A 22,349-nucleotide genomic window follows, 5' to 3' on the forward strand; every position below is an offset into this window, starting at 1 on the left:
TTCATGGCCAAGACACTATCAGAGGTGGTTTGCCACTGTCTGCCTCTGCAACCCTGGTCTTCGTTGGAGGTCTCCCATCCAATTACTAACCAAGGCCGACCCTGCTTAGCTCCCAGCTCTGGGGAGATCAGGCTAGCCTGGGCTACCCAGGTCAGGGCTAATGGAGAGTAGGTTGCATTTTATTGTGTATTGTTATGTTTTACTAGGTTGTATTTGGGAGCGGATTTGGGATTTATTGTTATATGACGTTTTAATTGCAAGCTACCTTGGTCCATGGAGAAGGGTGGGATATAAATATTTTCATAAAGAAATTTAAAAATTCAGTACTTTTTAGCAATAAAAATTACTTAGGATTAAAAAATGGCTGCTCTTGTACCTAGTCTATCTTGGCCATTAAATTATAAAAATATAATTGCACACTATATGCACACTAGGGTTACTAGGTCCCTGGGGGGAGCTAAACTGGAGGATGGGGGGTGTAGGGCAGGCACTTACCTTGCATATTGCATGCACTCCGGAGTGCCATCGCACTAAGTATGACATCATTCCTGGAGCAACACGGAAGTCAAAATCAGCCCCAAACACTAATTTGGACACCGATTTTTACTCAATTGGCCCCCAGTGCAACCCATTACTTCCATGTCTTGCCAGGAATAATATAATTATTTACACAGGCACTCTCCGGAGTGTGTAGGACTGCACGTCACCCCCAACCACATTTCCACACCATTTTCTCCCCCACTGGCCAAGTGAGAGGTGGCAGGGCGGACATTGGGGGAGATCCCCCACTCCCACCAAGGGACTGGAAAGCCTAGTGTGCACACACCAAGTCTATAGGTTGTTGAGGTGAGAACAGACCCATGGACTGTTAGATGTCACACAAGATATACACAGTATTTTTGTACAGTTAGAATTGCCAGAACTGCCTCAGCAAATGCTGGGAGATTTTGACGGCAGTGACTGGAGAAGGTGGAGTTTGGGGAGGATGTGACATCACTTCCATGTGACACTGTAGGAATTTCCCCTAATCTCTGTGGCAAAGTCCATATAGACATGGGGAAATTCCTAGATCGTCATTATGGGGGCCATTTTCTGGCTATTTTTTCTCCTCCTTAGTTTCTTGAGGGCAGGGGGTTGGGGCCATTCATATACTTTCATATACTTTTATATACTTCGTGACCCAATGTACCTCTCTCCAACCTAAGTATTCCCCCCCGAAGAAGAGTTGAAATAAAAATTTAAAGCCATAGAGTACACACATTTTTTTTTTACATTCTAGGTGTGACGCGGGCTACACTGGACAACACTGTGAAAAGAAGGACTACAGCGTTTTATATGTGGTTCCCGGCCCAGTACGATTTCAATATGTCTTAATAGCAGCCGTGATTGGAACTATTCAGATTGCAATCATCTGCGTCGTAGTGCTCTGCATTACAAGGTCAGTAACAGGCTTGATCTTCTTCTCAAATGTAAGAAAGAGGCTCTTACCTGTGTTATGACTTCTTCATGCAAGAGGCAGGGTCTTTACTGCACGAGTATTCCCCTCCTTTTCATCCATAAGCCATTTAAAGACAAGTAAGGAGCGCCATTTACCAATTTTGGGATATTTTTTCCTTCTTCAGTGCAGTGGACTTATTCATATAGCACACTTTACTCTGCTTATCTGAGTCAAGCAAAAGCAGCTTTATTTCCTGTATGCTCCAGATAACGGAGAGTCTTTCTTCTCGAGACATCTGACACATGAAGAACACGTGTCGGGAGACACAATGTTAGCTGGGAAGGGTAGTTTAAAAAGACAGAGCCAGCAACAGAGCAGGGCAAAGGCTTTGCTATACCCTGGAGCTGTGTGAAGGGGCTGTGAAATGCCAGAAGGGAAACTTCAACCCATTAGAACCTCTCCAGGCCCAAGCCCAGCTCTGGAAGGCTTCTGGATCAGGCCACTCCCCCCCCCCCCCCACACACACACACAACATTTTGTGCCAGAAAAGATTTCTGCTCCTTAACATATTGCATACGAACATGTAAGACAGTTCTAGTACAGTGTTGTGTAGTGGTTGGAGCATAGGACTAGGATCTGGGAGACCCAGGTTCAAATCTCTACTTTGCTATGAAAGCTCACTGGGTGACTTTGGGACAGTCATACACTCTCACCCCAACCTACCTTACAGGATTGTTGTGAAGATAAACTGGAAGAGAGGAGAACGATGAAAGTTGCTTTGGATTCCCACTGGTGAGAAATGTGGGGAATAAATGAAGCCTAAAAACTTAAGAGTTGGGTCCAGGTACCACGGACCTGCTCTGTTGCCCTGCAGCCACACAGCAGGGCCGTTTCCACACGTCTTACCTGCCTGCAGAACATCACATGAAAGACCCGGAAGACAGCATCTTCTCGCGCAAAATCGCGCCAGGAAGACACTGTTATCTGGGAGGTTTGCGCAATTTCGCACAAGAAGACGTCTTCCGGGTCTTTCGCGCTATGTTCCGCCGGCAGGTAAGACGTGTGGAAATGGCCCAGCTGTAGTGAATAGCTGTTAAAAATAAAAGAGAGATCACTTAGGCTCAGAGAACTGCCACGAGAGAAGGAGGACCTCATGCACACAGAATACTCCATGAGAAGCAGCAAGCTCCCCCCCCCCCGGGGTACTGTTTTTGCATGGAAAAATGGCAGAGGCAGGAGCCATCCCCCCCCCCACACACACAGAGAGGCATTCTGGCCCAATCAGGCTCTCTTTTATTTTTAAACTGATGTTCCCCATAACTTCTGAGGAGACAGAGTTGGGTCTGAGGAACCTGGACCCAACTCTTAAAAAAAAAAAATGTCAAGTTTGTCCCTTATTCATTTAAGAAATATCCCTCCAGCAAGACACACAGTAAAGGTTCTCCTGATCCGGGCATCTCTTTCACCAGTCATGGCAGGGGACGCTGCCAGTCAGCTCTTCCCACCGTAGCTCAGCTAGGCAGCCGGAGAAAAATAAGGAGGGAAATAGAGGTGATGGGTAGTGTCCTGACATGCTGACATTGCTCCTCATGCAGCCAGAAATGACAGCAGCACATCGTCAGGTATGCTCTAGCATTTGGGCAAAACTCTATGGTCATTACATTGTCGATAAGGGTCCCTAATACTTTCCACCCTTATGCTCGCAACTCTGCCCTGCTCAAAATGAGAAATCACCATGTGCTGTTCAAAATGGTGCCACGAAGCTTGTAAGTCTGTTCTGATTCAGGAGTAAAAATCAAGCATGGTTCTATTTACGTAATCTCTACAAGCAAGGTTCCAGGGCCGATTCTGCATAGCTTACCTGAAGCCGGGACGTTGCAGAACATGCTGGAAAAAACATGGAAGATCGCGTTTTTCTCGCGCAAGTTTTGTGCGATGTCGTGCAAAACTTGCCTGAGAAAACGCGATCTTCCGTGTTTCTTCCGGCATGTTCCGCAACGTTCCGGCTTCAGGTAAGCCGTACGGAATCGGCCCAGGTCCAGTGTCTGGTATCGCCCGTGTAAAAGCTGTTAAGATACCAGTGATGGGGCAGTTCTTTGCCTCATACGCTAGGGACATGCTTTCAGTCACTCAGCGGGGCTAGATAGGCTACTGGTCTAAGTTGGTATAAATTTTCACAGGGATATGAATCTTTACCGGGGGGGCGGGGGAGCAGTGGGCTCTGGCTTTGCATCTTCTCCAGGCGACGCATCACAAGGAGAAATTCATTTCAGCTTTCCTGCAGCTAGTTCAGTAAATCAGACTGTTGAAAAATAAATTCTGAGAGAGCGAATAAAGAAAAACAGGTATCTCGTTCCTGCAGAACATAAAAAGCTCCAATATAGCATCCTCATTGTGCTCTGCTTAGAGGACAAGGATGGCATCCCGTCCGGAAAAAAAGCACAAAATAATTCATAAATCCTTTTCCTAGCCTAAAGGCATGATAGAAAAATGGCTGCTGAAGTCTAGAGATGCTTGCCGGCCAAGTGGAGTTCATCAACTCTCCCCTCCAGAGTAGGTCCTCCCCTGCGAAAAGGCAGTGTATTATATTAAAGTGGGTTTCAGGGAACATGAAGATAATTCAAAGAAGCCCAAAATACCGGTTCCATAAAAGGACAAAGATGGGGAAGTAACTGCTCTGCAGAAAAACGGCACTTCGTCATGTTGTTCAAGCAATCTTCCGAGCGATTCCAGAGTTGTCAGCTCCAGGCCATAAAGCAAGTTAACAGTTTGTGTGTGTGGAGGAAATGGTGTGGTTTTGCATGGGCCTGGCCTACTTAACAGAACTTGTGTCAGATCTGTGACAGATCCGTACGGAAAACTGCCATCTTTCATCTTGTTTCATATGTTTCGCGTCCTCCCTAACCTCTTTCTTTTTTTTAAAAAAAGTGTATTTTTATATATCGTTATGACAGTTACATCTAGTAACTAATATATCACTGTATCTAATAGTAAACTGACTGGGCCCTGTGTGCATGATGGAAGCCACAAATCTGGACAACTCATAGACAAGAAAGGAATTTTGTACATACTTTGCGGGGGGGGGGCTCCCTAGATATGCAGGAAAATATGTTTCTAAGTCAATCAACGATGGGGGAAGCCTAGCAAAAACTAAACTGGAAATAAAACAGCCAGTATTGTAATGCCCTCATAGTGTGGCCTCCTTTGGAATACTGTGCATAATTTTGATCGCCGTGTCTCAAAAAGGACTTTGCAGAACTGGAAAAAGTACAGGAAAGAAGAACCAAGATGGTTAGGGGCAGGGCTTTTTTTCAGCGGGAATGCGGTGGAACGGAGTTCCGGCACCTCTTGAAAATACTGGGCAATAGTGCGTGAAAATAATAATATTTCAAAGAATCCTGTGTGTTTCTTCCTGATTTCCCTCTTGAGAGTACTGCCACCTCTTTTCCCAGAAAAAAACCCCTGGTTAGGGGGTTGAAGGACCTTTCCTATGAGGAAAAGCTGAAGAATCTGAGGCTTTTCAGTTTAGAAAAAGACGATAAAGAGAGGGATATGATAGAGGGATATGATAAAACTATGCACGGGTGGAGCAAATGGATAGAGAGCGCTTTTTCTCCCTCTCTCGTAATACTGAAACTTGTGGGCATCCAAGGAAGTTGATGGGCAATAGGTTCAGGATAAACAAAAGACAATACGTCTTTTCTCAATGTGTAGTTAAACTTTGGGATTCACTTCCAGTGGACACAATAGGGATGACAGCTCTCCCACTTCAGCAAGAGTCTTCCTGCCCCCTGGTTGCTCTTCCCACAGCTGCGCAGTTGGACGGTAGGAGAAGAATTCCCAGAGGAATGGGGGGGGGGGGCTGGTTGATGTTGACACCATGATGTCACTTCAACACGTGCCTGCTGTTGGTCACTACTGCACGGGCAAATTGGAGCTGGGAAGCAATCAGTGGCACTAAAAATCAACTGCGTTTTATATTTAGCAGCTGCTGTAATTGTCGTTTTTTAAAAAAGTGTCTCTCTTCAAAGTCTCGTGGTTGTGTGACTACACACATTAATGGATATCACGTGATACATTTTCTAGTGTTTGGAAATACTATCATTGGTAAGTGTTGTCATTCAATGTGACATAACCAAGCTTTGCCCCATGACATTAGTATACTCTGCACCGTGATTTTAGGGGTTTGGGTTTCTTTCTTTCTTTCTTTCTTTCTTTCTTTCTTTCTTTCTTTCTTTCTTTCTTTCTTTCTTTCTTTCTTTCTTTCTTTCTTTCTTTCTTTCTTTCTTTCTTTCTTTCTTTATGTCATTTATAGTCCACTTTTCTCCCTGAGACTCAAGGCAGATTACACAGTGTGAGATTAGCACAGTCAGTATCAAGAACATTTCCATAAACAATGCCATAGGGTAAATAGATGCAAGTTCACAAAGACCTAGCATTAGCAGGAATCCAATACAACATAGTAGTGAAGGTTCTAGTTCCTAAGTGAGCACTCCTAGCCTTTTAATAACTCCTTCACAACACTGAACAAGATAACTCTAATTTTTCTATGGATTTTTGTAATATCTTTCTATCTTTTTATAATAACTTTCTATAATAGCTTATGATGTTACCTGTGTGTGTGTATAGTTCTGAGCTAGGCACTGAATTCCCCTTTCCATTCATGTAGGCTAGAAATCAGAGTTGCGTATACAAAAAGTTGTTTGGTTGGGTCCAGTGTATCACACACGAGCTGGCTGCCTTCCCCCTTCCACTACAGTCCACTGAGCCATCTTCTTTCTCCTTCAGCAGTCAGCTAGGGTTGCCATATGCCCACTGGTACTCCAGTAGCCAGCAGGAGAAAGAAAAAATTAAAAAATCTGTCTGGGGCCCAGCCCCCAGACTTGCCAGAAGAAGGGGATGGGAGGCAGCTGGGGGATAGCTACCCAGACACTCCAACAGACACCCAGGACCAGACCAGGCTGACAACAGAAGGAGAAAAAGAGATGCCCCAGTTTTAGGAGGGCAGAGCAGCACCCAAGCCCCAGAGAGTCAGGTGGGGCAGGTGGAAGCCAGCTAGCCCCACCCTCCTGTGGAAGGCCCAAGGGACAGGCCAGGAGAGTGAGGACCACCAGGGAGGGAACAGTCCCAAGGGAGAAGGCTCAGAAAGCAAGGGCAGTCAGCCAACAAGCCAGCCAGCAACGTTACCAACAATGGAGGGAAGGGAGCCAGGGCAACACAGAGCCACACCCCAGCCTTCAGGCAGGGTAGAAGGAAATAATAGGGACCAGCTGAGGCTGCCTGAAGCTCTGAGCAGAGGAGGCTTGGCACAGCCAAGGAAGCACAAGTGTGGCTGCCCAAGGCAGCCAGACTAGCTACCCCAGGTGCGGCTGCTTGAGGCAGCCAGGGCCATGGCTAGAGGGCAAAGGAGGGGCGTGACTAGCAGGTGGAGCCAGGAATGAGGGAAAGGATATAAGGGAAGTCCACCCATAGGGTGTGGTGGGTTGTGTAGGAGGATGGTGGAGTTAAGAAGAGAGAGAGCAAGAGAAGTGGAGAGTGGGAGAGGACAGAAGATGAAGGAGAGGAGGGGACAGGAGTCTGGGGGCTGCAGAATGTGAGGAGGAAGGGAAGGCAGCCAGGACTCTGTCAGGTGGAGCAGGCCTGTGTGGGGAATGAGAGGGAGTGAGGGTGATGTAGATCCCCCCTCTGTCCACAGAGCGGGAACCTGCATATTCCCTGACGGCATCCCCGTATCAAGGTCAGGCAGGCCAGCGCCTTACAGGGTGACACCCAAGACAGAACCTGACAAAGCCATCGGCAATGGTGTGATGTCACTTCCAGATTTTCCCTGGGATGGATGTCACACCTCTCTTGGAAGCAGCAGAAACTTGATGGTAAAACCTGGAGAGAACCAGAAGTGCCATCATTCCTCTTTAGGAATCACCGAAAACACTATAGTTTTACCATAGTTACCAGCAGTTCCTGGACAGACATGACCTGGCAACACTATGCTATGCTCAGTGTTGTTATTGTTAACAACAACAACAACAATATTCAATTTATATACCACCCTTCAGAGCAACTTAATGCCCACTCAAAGCAGTTTACAAAGTATGCTATTATCATCTCCACAACAATCACCCTGTGAGGTGGGTAGGGCTGAGAGAGCTCTGAGAGAGCTGTGACTGCCCCAAGGTCCCCCAGCTGGCTACAAGTGAAGGAGTGGGGACTCAAACCTGGCTCTCCAGATTAGAGTCCTGCCGCTCTTAACCGCTACACCAAACTGATGTCTGTAGTGGGAGGAAAGGATCTGAAAAAACTGCCCTCTCTTCCAATATTACACCATTAAAAGAGTATCTTTGGATCCAACCCGTTGCTCTTTTGCAAGCCTTCTGTTGCTTTTACTGGCCTTACGGATCCAGTGTGAAATGTATGCATGTGGAGTATCGCATATAATTTAGCTACCACTATCAAACTTACAACAAGACAGGGACATATTTTCCCCCAGCCTCCATCTAGTAATTGCATGGTCCACTGGAAATTAATTCAGGATATCTTTAAGCTTTTTCTGCTGCGTATAAAATTATTTCCAAGCATCTTCCTGTTGCAATCTAAAAATTAGGAGATCCTGAGGGGAGGGAGGGATAGACATGGTTATTTCTCTCTTTATGGCAAAGATGCCCTTTGAGCATATTTGGACTGAACCTCCCAGGAGCCAAATTTCCAGGAAGACATTTCAACTGAGAAATGCGGAGTTTCTGGGACACCCGCCGAGCATATGGGCTTTAATGTAGCCAACTTGCAAATATGCCATTACCAATAATATTTTATGATGGCTAATCATGATTACTTTAATGTACGTGAAGTGTTTCGGTATCAGGGAAGCAAGAGGAAAGCCACCCTTAAACAGAACAGGCCCGAGTAACTGAAAGAGTACAAATAAGTGTTTGTATCCTTCCCTTCTGTAACTATTATTTTAAGAGCAGTGTTGTCTCACACTTCAGAAAGCCCCATTTGCTGCAGCCTGAGAGATTATCGGGATTCGGTTTTAAGAGAGTCAGCTTTTTCTCTTGGGTGTGGATGTGCATGAAAGAAGTACAAGTATGACCCAGGGCTCATTTTGAGGGGCAACGCGCAGGAACACAGTTCCAACAGTTCCCCAAAGAGGTCACATGTCAGGTTTTTGGGCCCGTTTCGGCCTGGATTGGGGCCGAAACGGCCTGGATCGGGCCTCTGACGGGTGGTGGATCACTCTCCCACTCAGCAGCATCCCAATCCTGACCATTTTGGGCCCCTTTTCGGACATTTCCAGCCCCTTTTTGCCATTTTGGGCCCAATTTTGGCCCTGAATGGCCAAGATTAAGTCCAAAACAGCCAGGATAGGTGATGTCAGGGGGTGTGGCATATGCAAATGACACACTTCTGGGGATGTCAAGGGGCATGGCATACGCTAATGAGTTGTACTAATGAGTTGTGCTAATGACTAATGAGTTCCTCCAGCTCTTTTTCTATGAAATGACTCCTGACTATACCTGTTTGTATTTTGTTCAGATTTAATATTTAAACCATTTTTTTACAAAGATGCAGTAACTGACTTCTGAACCAAATTTTAAAAATTCAGTGTAGGTTTTAAATCTGATTCAGATCAGGCCCTATAATTTACAATGCTAAAATGCCCCTCTGAGGGTCAGAGCTAAGTACTTCGAGTTATGGTTATTGGTGTACTTAGAAGGAACTAGCAGTGAAGTCCTAAACAGAGTCATGTCATTCTAAGTTCATTAAAATCAGTGGGCTTCAAAGGGTGTAATGCTGCTTAAAATTGCACTGTAAGTCCCTCTAGGATTGACTTCTGAATAAACATTTTTAGAATCAGACTTCCTCTGATTAATACCCTGTTGCTTCCCTGTTTCTTTCACGGGGGTCTCTTATGTTAGCCAGATTCAAGAAAGCATAGTTGAGCTTTTATATAGCTGTATTTTGAGCCCAAATCGGCCCCCTGCAAAGCGCAGGAGCACTCCCGCCCCTGTGTGATGATGTCACTTCCTGGAAACAACATCATTGTGCCACCTTGAGAGTGCATGAGCATGAATCAGCCACGCAAAGACATCCCCAAAGATGCTGATGGAGTCTGAGAGGTGATGCAGCAGGTGACCCCTGGACCAGGCAAGCCAACGAGGAGCTTCTCTCCCTGCCATCCCCCGCTTTTCTGCTCAGCTGCAGATCAGCTGGGCAGTCCTCCTTGGGCAATACCTCTTTGTTGGCAGCTGGTTGAGTCATCACTTTGCACCAAAACAGAGTCCTTTGGACTGTATATAGCTTCTCAACCAGGGCCGATTCTGCACGGCTTAACTGAAGCCGGAACGTTGCAGGACGTTGCAGAACATGCCAGCAAAACCGTGAAAGATAGCGTTTTCTCGCTCGATGTCGCGCAAAACTCGCGTGAGAAAACGCGATCTTTTGTGGTTTTGCTGGCATGTTCTGCAACATCCCGCAACGTTCCGGCTTCAGGTAAGCCGTGCGGAATCGGCCCAGAAGTCCCTGTCAATTCCCACTGTCTGCTCTTGGCAAAATAGCCAGGTGATGGAGTTAATCTCTGTAGGTTAGGAGTTTACAGCGCATTCCTTAGCAAAGTTAGGCCCTGCCAAGCCCACTGGACTTCAATGGAATTAAAAGACGTGGCTCTGCTTAGGATTGCACTGTTAATGACTTAATTATTTTATTAATTAAGTATGTCAGTTCTGCAGTTGTGGGTCAGGAGGACCCAACAGCAGGTCCTGAATTGCTTGCAGATAGGCCCCTAGGCTATAATAATAATAATAATAACAACAACAACAACAACAACAACAACAACAACATTCGATTTATATACCTCCCTTCAAGACAACTTAGCGCCCACTCAGAGTGGTTACAAAGTATGTTATTTTATCCCCACAACAGGTGGATGGGGCTGAGAGAGCTCTGAGAGAGCTGTGACTGACCCAAGGTCACCCAGCTGGCTTCAAGCGGAGGAGTGGGGAATCAAACCCGGCTCTCCAGATTAGAGTCTCACCACTCTTAACCACTACACCGAGCTGGCTAGAAAAGATAAGATGGAAATATGAACTTGTTCAGGTTTAACTGATGTCAGACTCTTTTATGTCGGGGAGGGGAAAAGCAGCATGGAAGTATTGGAAAAAGTAGAGAAAGTTTAGACCCTCTTGGATTCACTGTGTGTGCAGAAAGGGGATACAGAAGTATTCTAATAAATAAAACGGGTTTTTAATAAATTAGAAGTGGATCCTACTTCAAAATGTTTAACAGTCAGTGACTTAGTATGTTCTATTCCCGCCCTCTTCCTCCAGTGCGCTCAGACTGGCTTCTGCCTCTCATTATATCTTTACAACAACCCTGTGAGGTAGGCTAAGCTCAGAGAAAGAGAGGGAGGGACTGGTCGAAGTTCATCCAATGAATTGAAAGGCAAGTGGTGATTGGAATTTGGGCCTCATCAAGCCTGATTCAGCTTTTGATCCACTACACTACACAACCTCTAGTATGTTATTTGTGTAGGTAGGGAGAGATGTAATCAAGATACACAATTAGAGCTGAGAATCTTTCCTTCCAGTTGGATGATTTCAGGAGCAGCGCCAAAGGATAGCTGACGTTTTTTTAAAAAAAAAAAAATTCTGACTAACATGATAGACTAGATACCTAAGAAATAAAGAAAAATCTGCTTGTATGTTAATCGACATAAATCATATAGGGGTGCCGTTCACTTCTCATCCACAGATGGTAAAATTACTGCAATTTCTCTTTTTTAAAAACTATAAATGTGTGTTTCTGGAATTAAATATTTCATATTTCATACCTTCTATGTGCTCATTTGGTGAAAAGATAAAGATTTACTGTAACTCAGTTTCAAACCACCGCTGAGTAAACACAAGGAATCGATTTCCAGCGTTGAAAAACATTTCTATGCATTTATATTGATGTTGCTTCTATACTTCCTTTAAACTCAATAGAGTATTCCGGAACTGATTGTTGAAGAAAACAATGAATCTCTTTTCCTTTGTTGAAGCTTTCCAGGATGGAGGGAGATTTTGAAAAATATTTTAATATCCCCATGACTTTCTGTACATCCTTTCTCAAAACTAGCCAGATTGCTTGTGGTGGATATTTAAACCAGGGCATGGAAATAACCTTACTGCATGCAAGCAGTATCCACAGGGAAATGGTTTGACTTTCTTGGCCTTCCAAATGGAAATCAGATTTCAGCCGAGCGCACTCGGGGTTGACTTTCTCCAGAAACTCCATTGCGGTGCTGCCAAGAAGTGAGGCATGGGACGGACAGCTGTAGATGTCAGCCACCCTTCAGTGGCCTACAGCCCTTACTTGCCTCCGCTGTCATTTAGCAAAGCTAATTTCATGCTGTTTTTCCTCTCTTTTGCCTTCAGGAAATGTCCCAGGAGCAACAGAATTCACCGGCAGAAGCAAAACACGGGCCACTACGGTTCAGACAACACAACCAGAGCATCAACTCGATTAATTTAAAAGAGCGCATGTTTCCACAATGGCAAAAGCAAACTGCGGAGAGCTTGGACTTACAAAAAAAAATACAGTATTATAGACAAAAGACCAACACATGTTGCCTTGCATTTGTGGTAATCGACACCAATGAAAAACATGTACTACAGCTATATTTGATTATGTATGGATATATTTGAAATAGTATACATTGTCTTGATGTTTTTTCTGTAATGTAAATAAACTATTTATATCACACAATATAGTTTTTTCTTTTTCATGTATTTGTTATATATAATAAATACTCAGTGATGAGAAAAAAAATATTTTTTTTTGCTTTCTTACATGTGTTCTTCCTTCCAGCTTTGAATCTTTATGATGCTGTCAATACAACAGTGATGGGAGTTGCCATTTTTAATCATGAGCCAAGCAAGCATTTATTTACTATAGGCAAGATGACAGCTGAATTCCTGAACATTTATAGACGGCTTGCAGTATGCTGATGTCACTGGGGTTTAAGCCTACAAATTATGCAGGATTACTGCAAGTGCCAGAAGATAATGCCAACATGATGCCCTGTGTAGGCCTCTGTTTCCTGAATGGGCCTTGATTCCATAGGTTTTGTGCAAGGAGGCAACATCAGGAGAAAGCCTTGTGTGAATGAAGACTAGAAGGACCACTAATCTGATGCAACAGGGATCTTCCTATGTTCTCCTGGAAATACCCCATGGACTAGTTTGGGCCTTTTTGTCAAAAATATCCTAGCTGGATTATTCATTCGGTCGGTCGGTCGGTTGTTCATTCGGTCGGTCGGTCACTCGCTCGCTCGTTCGTTCATTCATGTCATTTATATTCTGCCTTTCTCACTAAGTCTCTCTCTACACGACACACCTCAGCATGTGTTCGTCAAGCGTAATGAGACACAATGTTAGCCGTGAAACGTAGTTTTAAAAGACAAGAGCCGGCAGAGATCACTCCTCAGAGGGTTTGTTAATTTCATCTTTATGACTTCACCTCTAATCGGGTGCTGCATTTTAGACACAAGTTCACCACCATAAGAAGAACAAGGCTTTCAAAATAGAGATGAAATTTTATTATTGAGCTGCCTTCCAGAGCCAGGCTTGGACCTGGAGAGTTTATAATGGGCTGAAGTTTCCCTTCTGGCTTTTCATAGCCCCTTCACACAGCTCCAATGTATAGCAAAGCCTTTGCCCTGCCACCTGCCCTTACTGGTTAACATTGCATCTCCTGACACGTTCTTCCCATGTCATATGTCTCATGTAGAGAGACTCTTAGGGCCAAGCTACACATGACGAATGACACTTGAACGGCAAGTGTATTTCTCCCTGTTCACTTGCCCTCCACTCAATCCACTTGCTGTTCAAGTGTCATTCGTCATGTGTAGCTTGGCCCTTAGACTCAAGGCAGATTATATGGTGTGTGTGAGTATAATCAATATCACAACATTTCAATATGCATGTAATGGGTATATCCATGCAGTTTGCAACATTTAGAAAGAAAGAAAGAAAGAAAGAAAGAAAGAAAGAAAGAAAGAAAGAAAGAAAGAAAGAAAGAAAGAAAGAAAGAAAGAAAGAAAGAAAGAAAGAAAGAAAGAAAGAAAGAAAGAAAGAAAGAAAGATTTAACAGTGTTGAAACAGACCATAGGCAAATTCTGATATATTAAACAATGTAGGAACTACCCAGTAAGATCATACTTATAGCAATAGTAATGAAGTTTTTGGTCCCTCACCATTTACTGCAATAGTAATGAAGTCTGTGGTCCCTCCTTATCCCTTTACTGATGGATCTTTTGAGGGCTCTTTCTTATAGTACAGCCCTCCATCTGAGCAAAAAGCCCTCTTGAACAATCCAGTTTTGTGTCATTATGGAAGGCCAGGAGAGTGGGAACTTTTCTAACCTCCTCAGGTAGGCCATTCCATAAAGTGGAATGTATTCTCTGCCACAGAGAATAGACGTGTCTGGGAAGCTGTTGATTTTGCCCACGTGAAAGGTTGTACCTGCAGAAGGCCCTGTTCAGATGAGCGAAGTTGCCATGGTGGAATATATGGAGAGAGGTGGTCCCATAGATACGATGGACCAAGGCTATGGAGAGCTTTATAGGTGATAGCCAATACCTTGAACTGGACTTGGTAATGGATAGGAAGCCAACGGAGTGACAGTAGAATGAGAAGAATATTCATGATTCTTCTAGCTCCCGATAATAGCCGAGCTTCAGCGTTCTGCACCAAATGGAGTCTCCAAGTTAATTGAGAGGGGAGACCAAAGTACAGTGCAATGCAGTGGTCAAGTCTCAATGTTACCATGACATGGATCCTGGTGGCCAGGTTGGCCGAGCTGAGGCAGGGGGCCATCTTCCAGGCTAGGCTAAGTTTGTGGAAAACAATTTTTTTTTGCAGCCACCTTAATTTACTTTTTTTTATCAGTAGTGCTGGATCCAGCCTTGATTGAGTCTGCAAGGGTCAGACGAACTCCACTGAAAGTGGGAAGCATCACGTCCTTCAAGATCTCTTGTCTTCCCAACCTGCATCACTTCCGTCTTGTCTGTTCAGTTTCAATTTGTTTGCTTTCAGCCATTTGACTATAGCCATCAAAATTATTACAGCTCTGACCAGGGCTTTTTTTCAGCTGGAACACGGCGGAATGGAGTTCCGGCACCTCTTGAAAATGGTCACATGGCCGGTGGCCCCACCCCCTGATCTCCAGACGGAGGGAAGTTTAGATCGCCCTCCGCGCCGGCAATCTAAACTCCCCTCTGTCTGGAGATCGGGGGCGGGGCCACCGGCCATGTGACCATTTTCACCAAGGGCGATTTAAGCTTTAACCCTCCCCTTGTTCCAGCTGACCCAAAGTGACCTCATTGTGCGGTCCTGAGTTCCACCACTGAGTTCCACCACCTCTTTTCCCAGAAAAAAAGCCCTCGCTCTGACTCTTTAGACAGCAAAGTGAAAGCAAGTGACAAAACAGCTACAGAAAAATGGACAACTGCACCCTACACCAAGGAATAGCCAGAAGGACCCTCTCACCGTCAAGCAACAGTGGCCAAGCTCTAGTTTATGGCTGCCCAATGGAGGCACATTTCACTTCCTCCAAGTAAAAACTGTTAATACATGAGGGTGAACCGAGTGTGTGTAGTGGCTCACAAAGCTTTGTCGATTTCTAACTCACCACCACAAATCTTTCTGTGTGGTCGTGAGGAAATTGTCGACAGTTCACGTTCAGCGGTTTTATGGGAGCAAATCACCAAGGGAATGTCATGTCGAGCAATTAAAAACAGCTATCATATGTAAACTGGGCCCTGGGTCTACCTGAAAAGAATTATTATTGGTATTTTCCGAACACCAACTGTACCCTCATTTTTGTATTCTGTCCTTGCGAGCAACAGTAGGCGTGAGTCAAGTTCAGCTATTAAAACAAGTTGGTTATATTGTTGCAGTTTAAAAATCTACTTTTATTCTTCTTTGCTTTTAACAATCTGTCCCGTATCAGAAGATAGTGATCTTTACCTTCTCATCCACTTTCCTTGGGTTGTAATCACTGTTTCAATCTTAGTTTCCCCTCCGCTCTTCTTTCCCCTGTTGAAGCTTGGGTATGTAGGTTCTTATGCCAACAGCATTGGCCCCGAAACTGCCGCAGAGATCGTAGCCGACCTGTCACAGGGTGGGACCTCAAGGGTCGGGAGAGGGTCCGTTGCGCAGGACCCCCCCTCGCCCGAGATCAACGCGCCCTGAGGTCTTGAGCGTTCTTTGCCTGTTCTCCGCCTGAGAACAGTCGGCTGCGGGCTGAATTGCCCCCGCCGGCCGCTTAAAACGGCAGCCCGGTCAGCTCCGCAAGTGGAGCTGCGTCAGACCTCCATAAATCCCAAACCGTGCATGTAGGGGAGGCCATTTTGTTTTAACTGACAGACTTGATATGATTCATGAGTAGTGTTGAGTTTCTGAGCACTTGAAAGTCCTTGTCTCAGCCCATCCCACCCACATCATAAAGCTGCTGTGGGAGGAATGAAGTGAACACTGTAAAGCACTTTATATACTCGATTAAATAAAAAGTAAAATGTAAAGTTCTGAACAGGGCTTTTTAAAAAGGATGGTGAAAATGTTTGGCCTATCTGTTGGCCCATGTCATACCTTCTCCTCCTGTTTCTCACAGATCTGTGTTGGAAATATACTAACACGATGCCATATCTTTTAGGACATTGCAACTATGGCACATAACACTAAAATGCTTGTGGTTGGGTAAGATGGTCTCTAAAGTCAGTTGTATTTTTTTCTTTCTATGCTAACTTCCTTAATGTAATATTGTATTGGTAACTCTCATGTGAGGTCCAGTTTTTGGCTTCTGTCACATCACAAGGAAACTTTATGTTGCTTTTATTGCCGCTGCTAATACAGAGGTATTATGTCGGTGACCAAGCTTCCACATGTTAGAGTTCTCTGCATGCTTTCCAATGCTTTTTTCCCTGATGTATCCCTTCCATACATGCTCCATGGCTGCTCTATGTTAGTTCTCGGAGATGTGGTTGTCATGGTGACTCACAACCACCCCATTTTATTCTTTACTTTGTGAATGAACTATTAAAATTGGGAAGAATAGATAAGGGACAATAGGTTGTTATAACACTATAATAATTACCTCAAAAAGTCTTCCAGTGGCACCGCTGGAAAGAAATGCTGGGAAAAAGGATCCTGGAAGGTACCAATAGTGGGAAATGATACCAATGTGGACAGGATGAAGGGTGCGTAGTCGGGTATCGGCAACCCTTTACTTTTCTTTAATATTGTTAAAAGCCACATGGACTGCAACAGAACAAAAATGCATTCAATATAGGACTGCAAAAAACTTCACCATACAGAAGGTAACCTTACAATCAGAGTCCGAAAGACGCCAAGTAAAAATTAGAGAAAATAAAGGCAAAAGAAATTTCTTAGCTTCAGCTCTCAGTGGGCAGTATTACCTGTTGGAATAGGCAACTCAGCCTGCCTTTGGACACTGGGGGGCACTGCATGTCTCTCTGAGTGTAATGTATAAGTCTAGCAAGCTGTAACTCTCTTGTCCAAGGTGGGAACACATCCTGACTCCTCCTCTCTTGCCTCTGTGCCTCTTGGGAAATCTTTCTCTTCCCACGTGGTCTTCCAAGGATCAAGATGTAAATCCTCCATGCTCCTCCATGGACCCTTTTGCCCACAGACCCACACCTACAACCTCGCTGCCTATTTTTCAGGCTGTGGTATTAGAATAGGGAATGTAACTCTTTAGATTAGGATCTTTCCCTTCTACTACAAGATATTGCTATGGAAGAAATCTGCTACAATAAAACTGTAAGTTGTATCTTTCTATGATTTTGTCTGAAGATTAATTAATTAATGCACGTTTTTAAGGGTTTAAATGCTTCTGCCTAAATAACTCTGCTAAGTTACTAAACTAAACCAAACGATATATATTCCCAATATCGCCAACCCTAATTGTTGTCCGATTTACCTGACATTAGATCAGGTAGGCAATATCTGATGCAGTCAAAGTCTCCCCAGAACAGCTCCCAAATCTGACAACATTGTGAAATAATTCTCGGGAATTTAACAGAGCCTGCCTGCCCATGTTTTAAAAATGTTTCTCCCCATTCTGAGGAAACAGCATTTCTCCCAGCCAGTCTTAGCCCTGGGACTGATCATGTGAGTTGCCTTGGCCAATCACAGAGTCTTTCTTGGAGGGGAGGGAAATTTTAAACTGCAGCTGCCTGTAACAGCCATTTTGCACACTGTGTGTGTTACACTTGCTGCTTCTTGTGTCTTGTGGAAATTCCTTGTTTCAATTACATTGGTCCCCATCCAAAGAGATCTTCCCTGATCTGTACAACTCAATAGATTTGTCTTTTATTACTAGTTAGTTAGCTAGTAAGGGAGGGCACATTTGGTCTGGGTGGGGAGGAGGGAGTTTGGGAGATGAGTTATTTTCTTTGTTTTGCATGTGGTTTAATACTTGCTTTGTTTTGATCTTCTGCCATTCCTTTTTTGTGCTTCTGAGGAATTTGTTTCTTGTTTTTCATTGGGGATTTTCCCCCCCTGGGTTTTCTGGTTGCTTTCAGCTAGTGAGATACCTGTTTTCCTCCCCTTTGAAGATTAATTAGTGATTTTGGATAACATCTTTCATTGCTTAGGTTTCATTTCTTAGCCATTTTTGCTCCTTTTCTCACTATGCATTGAGAATGACTGGAGGGACCTTATTCAAGGAGCTCTAAGATTGGACCGTATTGACCAATTCACTTGAAAGTTGGAGAGTCTTGAGAAGAGAGGGTGGACTAGGTCCCCTGATATTTTGATCCCATTTGGTGAGGAAGGGGGAAGTCTGCTGAAGAAAACCTGCAATTTTCCCCACATGGAAAACAACGAGCAGACATCCAGTGCACTCTTAATGAAAACAGAAATGGAACCCAATGCTACACCCAACAAAATTTCCTAGAATTGACCACATAAACATATGAAGCTGCCTTATACTGAATGCGACCAACATTTTAGTCCGGGGAGACACAATTACCAACAGTTACTACACAATTTTAGAAAAAAAAATTAAATAGTGCTAAGTGCACAAATGATAAATACAATAATACAATTATTATAATAATACAATACATATGCAATTTCCACCAGTCCAATTATATAGACATCAACGCTCTATAATAAGAGTTCCAACAGGTGAGAAAGGAGTTCCAAGAGATGAAACATTAACCATGTATTTCCTTGGCTTTTAGGTCCGATACCGTTGCTGTCCAACTGAGTGTAGTGTGAGATGGGGTTTTGGTGACCCTCCATCATTAACATGCCCAAGAAGAAGTGAAATCACGAAATGGGAATTGGAAATTTGCGAGCATAAGCCCGTCGGCTGCATGTCTAATGGCACGTTCAGCTTTATTTTTCTGCTTGGATTGATGGTCTTCAACCTAAAAGCCAAGGAAATACATGGTTAATGTTTCATCTCTTCGAACTCCTTTCTCACCAGTTGCGTCTCACCAGTGTCTCACCCCCTGTGCTGGCAACTCACTGAGTTCCACCACCTCTTTTCCCAGAAAAAAAGCCCTGAATGAGACCCTTGATCCATCAAGGTCAGTATTGTCCACTCAGACCGGCAGCTGCTCCTCAGTGTCTCAGGAAGAGATCTTTCACATCACCTTTGATTCTACTGGCAACTGATGACCCGATTCGTGCAAGCTGTTGGCTACTGGATTTCTGAGATGTTTGCTCTTTAGTTCTCTTCATGGGGATCTCCTTTGGCCCCAGCGTTCTGCCTCCCGATACCTGGAGCAGTCTCAAAGTGAAAGACAGAGGCCCCACCAGCCTCCTGTGCCTTTGCGTGTCTGGTGTTTTCCCTTAAGAGAGAACAGCTTGCAACATTCATCTGTGCTTGTTTGGACTCTGTTTGGACCCTGTCAGACTGCCCAGCACTGACTGGCTCAGGATTTTGCCTTTACCTACCATGGAGCTGGGGTGGCTTCTGAAAGCAGAACCACAAGTGACAAAAGACACAGATTGGGCACTTGTCAGCTTCCCTCGAGTTTTGCTGGGAAACGTAGGCGTCCTGGTCTTGCAGCTTGGCTCTCTGTCTGCCGTCCAATGGACGTTCCAACTGTCACTTGTCCAACATTCCGCCAAGCTGCCTACATTTCCCATCAAAACTTGAGGGAAGCTGACAAGAGTCCAATTTGTGCCTTTTGTCACTTGTGGTTCTGCTCTAAGTTGGCCTTTTGGTTCTCCAACAAATGAGGATGCACATCTAAGCCATCGGCCTCTTTTAGCTTTACAGATTTGCCTTTGCAAATACCATTGTGTCCCAGAGGTAAGGAGCAGAGGAAACAGGATTCAGAAATGTGCCGTTGAAAGGAAAGACCTGTTTTTGAGAGCAAGAGGATGAGAGACCTGCCAAGCATTTGAAAGCAACATTTGGTGGTTGAGCAGCGAGTAAGAAGGCCCGGTCTTGAGCTGAGCGTGCCAGGCCTGGGGAGTGCCTGTTCCTCCAGTCATCTTCCAGCTTCACCCCCAGCCTTTCCCTCCCAGAATCACTTCATGCCTCTCGCCAGCAAGGGAGAACCCCCTCCAGTTCTGTAGGATGACCTGATACTTTTAACGGGAGATGCCAAGGTATGGACTTGGGACCGTCTGAATGCAAAGCAGTGCTCTACCGCAAAGCCAAAGCCCCTCCCCAAATTCTTAAAACGGATGCACCTTCCCCTTCTTAAATTATAACATGGAATTAAAACAGCCGGGGGGGGGGGGTTAGTGCATAACCATGGGCCGGAAAATGTGCATTCCTTCCATACAGCATTTTAATGTGCTTGGACTGCATTGTTTCCCAACAGATGGGAATCAAACAGGTTTGGGAAAGAGTGAACTCAGAGCAGAACCACAAGTGACAAAAGGCACAGATTGGACACTTGTCAGCTTCCCTCAAGTTTTGATGGGAAATGTAGGCATCCTGGTCTCGCAGCTTCGCTCTCCAACTGCTGTCCAATGGACTTTTCAACTGTCACTTGTCCAACATTCCGTCAAGCTGCCGACATTTCCCATCAAAACTTGAAGGAAGCTGACAAGTGTCCAATCTGTGCCTTTTGTCACTTGTGTTTCTGCTCTGAGGAGGGGAAACTGATAGAAACAATGTTGTACGGAAGCTACAACGAAAGGTCTACAGTGTGGAAGTCAAGGTGAAGACAAACCTCCATGGGGAAACAGCCATTGTCTTCCCTTCAAAATAATAAGAAGAAGAACAATAAGAACAACATTTGATTTATATCTCACCATTCAGGACAACTTAATGCCCACTCAGATCAGTTTACAAAGTGTGTTATTATTATCCTCATGACAATCACCCTGTGAGGTGGGTGAGGCTGAGAGAGCTCTGAGAGAGCTGTGACTAGCTCAAGGTCACCCAGCTGGCTTCAAGTGGAGGAGTGGGGAATCAAACCCGGTTCTCCAGATTAGAGTCCTGCTGCTCTTAACCACTACACCAAACTAGCTCTCAGTCAGTTCTCTGTGGCATGAGATAATTCTCTTTTCAAAATTCAATTGCTGGTTTCATAAAGTGGGGGTGGGAGGAATACGTGCAAAGGATGCAGTCAGGAAAAACTCAGGTACTGCCGTTGGTGTAACCTGAAGAAATCTTCACCTCTTGACTGTGCTGGTGAGTGAAAATGGGTTCTTGTTTGTTGTTTGAAAATTACTAGGTAAGGAAAGTTAATAGCATAATAATGGCTGGAGTGTCAGGGCTACCTTCTTCTTTATGAGCAGGCTGCCTCTATTTACTCCTCTTTCAAAGAGAATCTGACAACCATAAACAAAACACACTACAGATAACTGACAAATCTCAGTCCAGCATACGTAACAGGATTACCTTGGCGGTTTGCCCAGTAACACTGAAAGAGCAAAGACGATTTGCCAAGAGGGCTAAATTCACCACCACCACCATCAAAAAAGCCCTTGATCTTACCTTTGACAGTACACTTCGCAGTCATGGGCTTGGATCCAGCAGTCTGGAAGAAGGATCTCAAATGGACTTAATGAAGCTCCATTTGTGCAAGATGTTGTGCAACACCCCGCGTGTTCCTCCTTATATATTAGGTAAAGGTATATATTAGGTATACATTATAGTACCCAGAATCTGGTTGCACAAGAACTTGCACAAATGGAAATGCAAGTGGGGATACCATATGTCTGACTGTTTGACCAAGTACAAATCGCCACCACCATCTATCCGTCAGTCCTCCCTTCCGTTGCATTGTCACTTGATGCAGAAGATGGAATTTTGCACTGGATCCGATCCGTAGTTTAAAGAGAAAAGTACCTGAGGGAGCAAACTACCAGGAGAAAACCTCCGGACAGGAAGAGACTTCAGAACAGAAGCAGACCATAAAACAGCTAAAAAGCCCATTGTTAAAGGCCTAGGTGAAAAGAAATGTTTTGGTCTGGCACCTATTCCAAAGGCAAGGTGCCAACACTGAAAATGCCCTGTCTCTGGTCACCTCTGAAGGCATGGGCATAGATAACAGGTAGGTTTGCTAGACCTCCCACTGCTCCAAGCAGCAACGATAGAAAAATAAAGTTGCTCGGCTGTACCCTGAAGTGACAACGGGTAGCTCTAGGAATTGCCAGAATCTATATTCTAGTAATTCCTAGATGCAGAGGAGTTAGCCGTGTTAGTCTGTGGTAGCAAAATCAAAAAGAGTCCAGTAGCACCTTTAAGACTAACCAATTTTATTGTAGCATAAGCTTTCGAGAATCAAGTTCTCTTCGTCAGATGCATGGTACAGAAACCTGTATCATGCATCTGTAACATGCATCTGACGAAGAGAAATTGATTCTCGAAAGCTTATGCTACAATAAAATTGGTTAGTCTTAAAGGTGCTACTGGACTCTTTTTGATTTTGGTAATT

At 44.5% G+C, this 22,349-nt stretch overlaps 1 protein-coding gene across 1 annotated transcript in view; it reads left to right on the forward strand.

Moving 5' to 3' along the window:
- Nucleotides 1–12,116, forward strand: part of TMEFF2 (transmembrane protein with EGF like and two follistatin like domains 2) — a 354,462-nt gene extending 342,346 nt beyond the window's left edge. Inside the window, exons 9-10 of the mRNA XM_054972161.1 lie at nucleotides 1,280–1,438; nucleotides 11,848–12,116. Of these exons, the coding sequence (XP_054828136.1) occupies nucleotides 1,280–1,438; nucleotides 11,848–11,944 (256 nt within the window). The 3' untranslated portion in view covers nucleotides 11,945–12,116. The remainder of the gene's footprint in view (nucleotides 1–1,279; nucleotides 1,439–11,847) is intronic.
- Nucleotides 12,117–22,349: the final 10,233 nt, after the last annotated feature.

Source organism: Eublepharis macularius, chromosome 2 (assembly GCF_028583425.1).
Source record: "Eublepharis macularius isolate TG4126 chromosome 2, MPM_Emac_v1.0, whole genome shotgun sequence".
In the NCBI taxonomy this organism is placed as follows: Eukaryota; Metazoa; Chordata; class Lepidosauria; order Squamata; family Eublepharidae; genus Eublepharis; species Eublepharis macularius.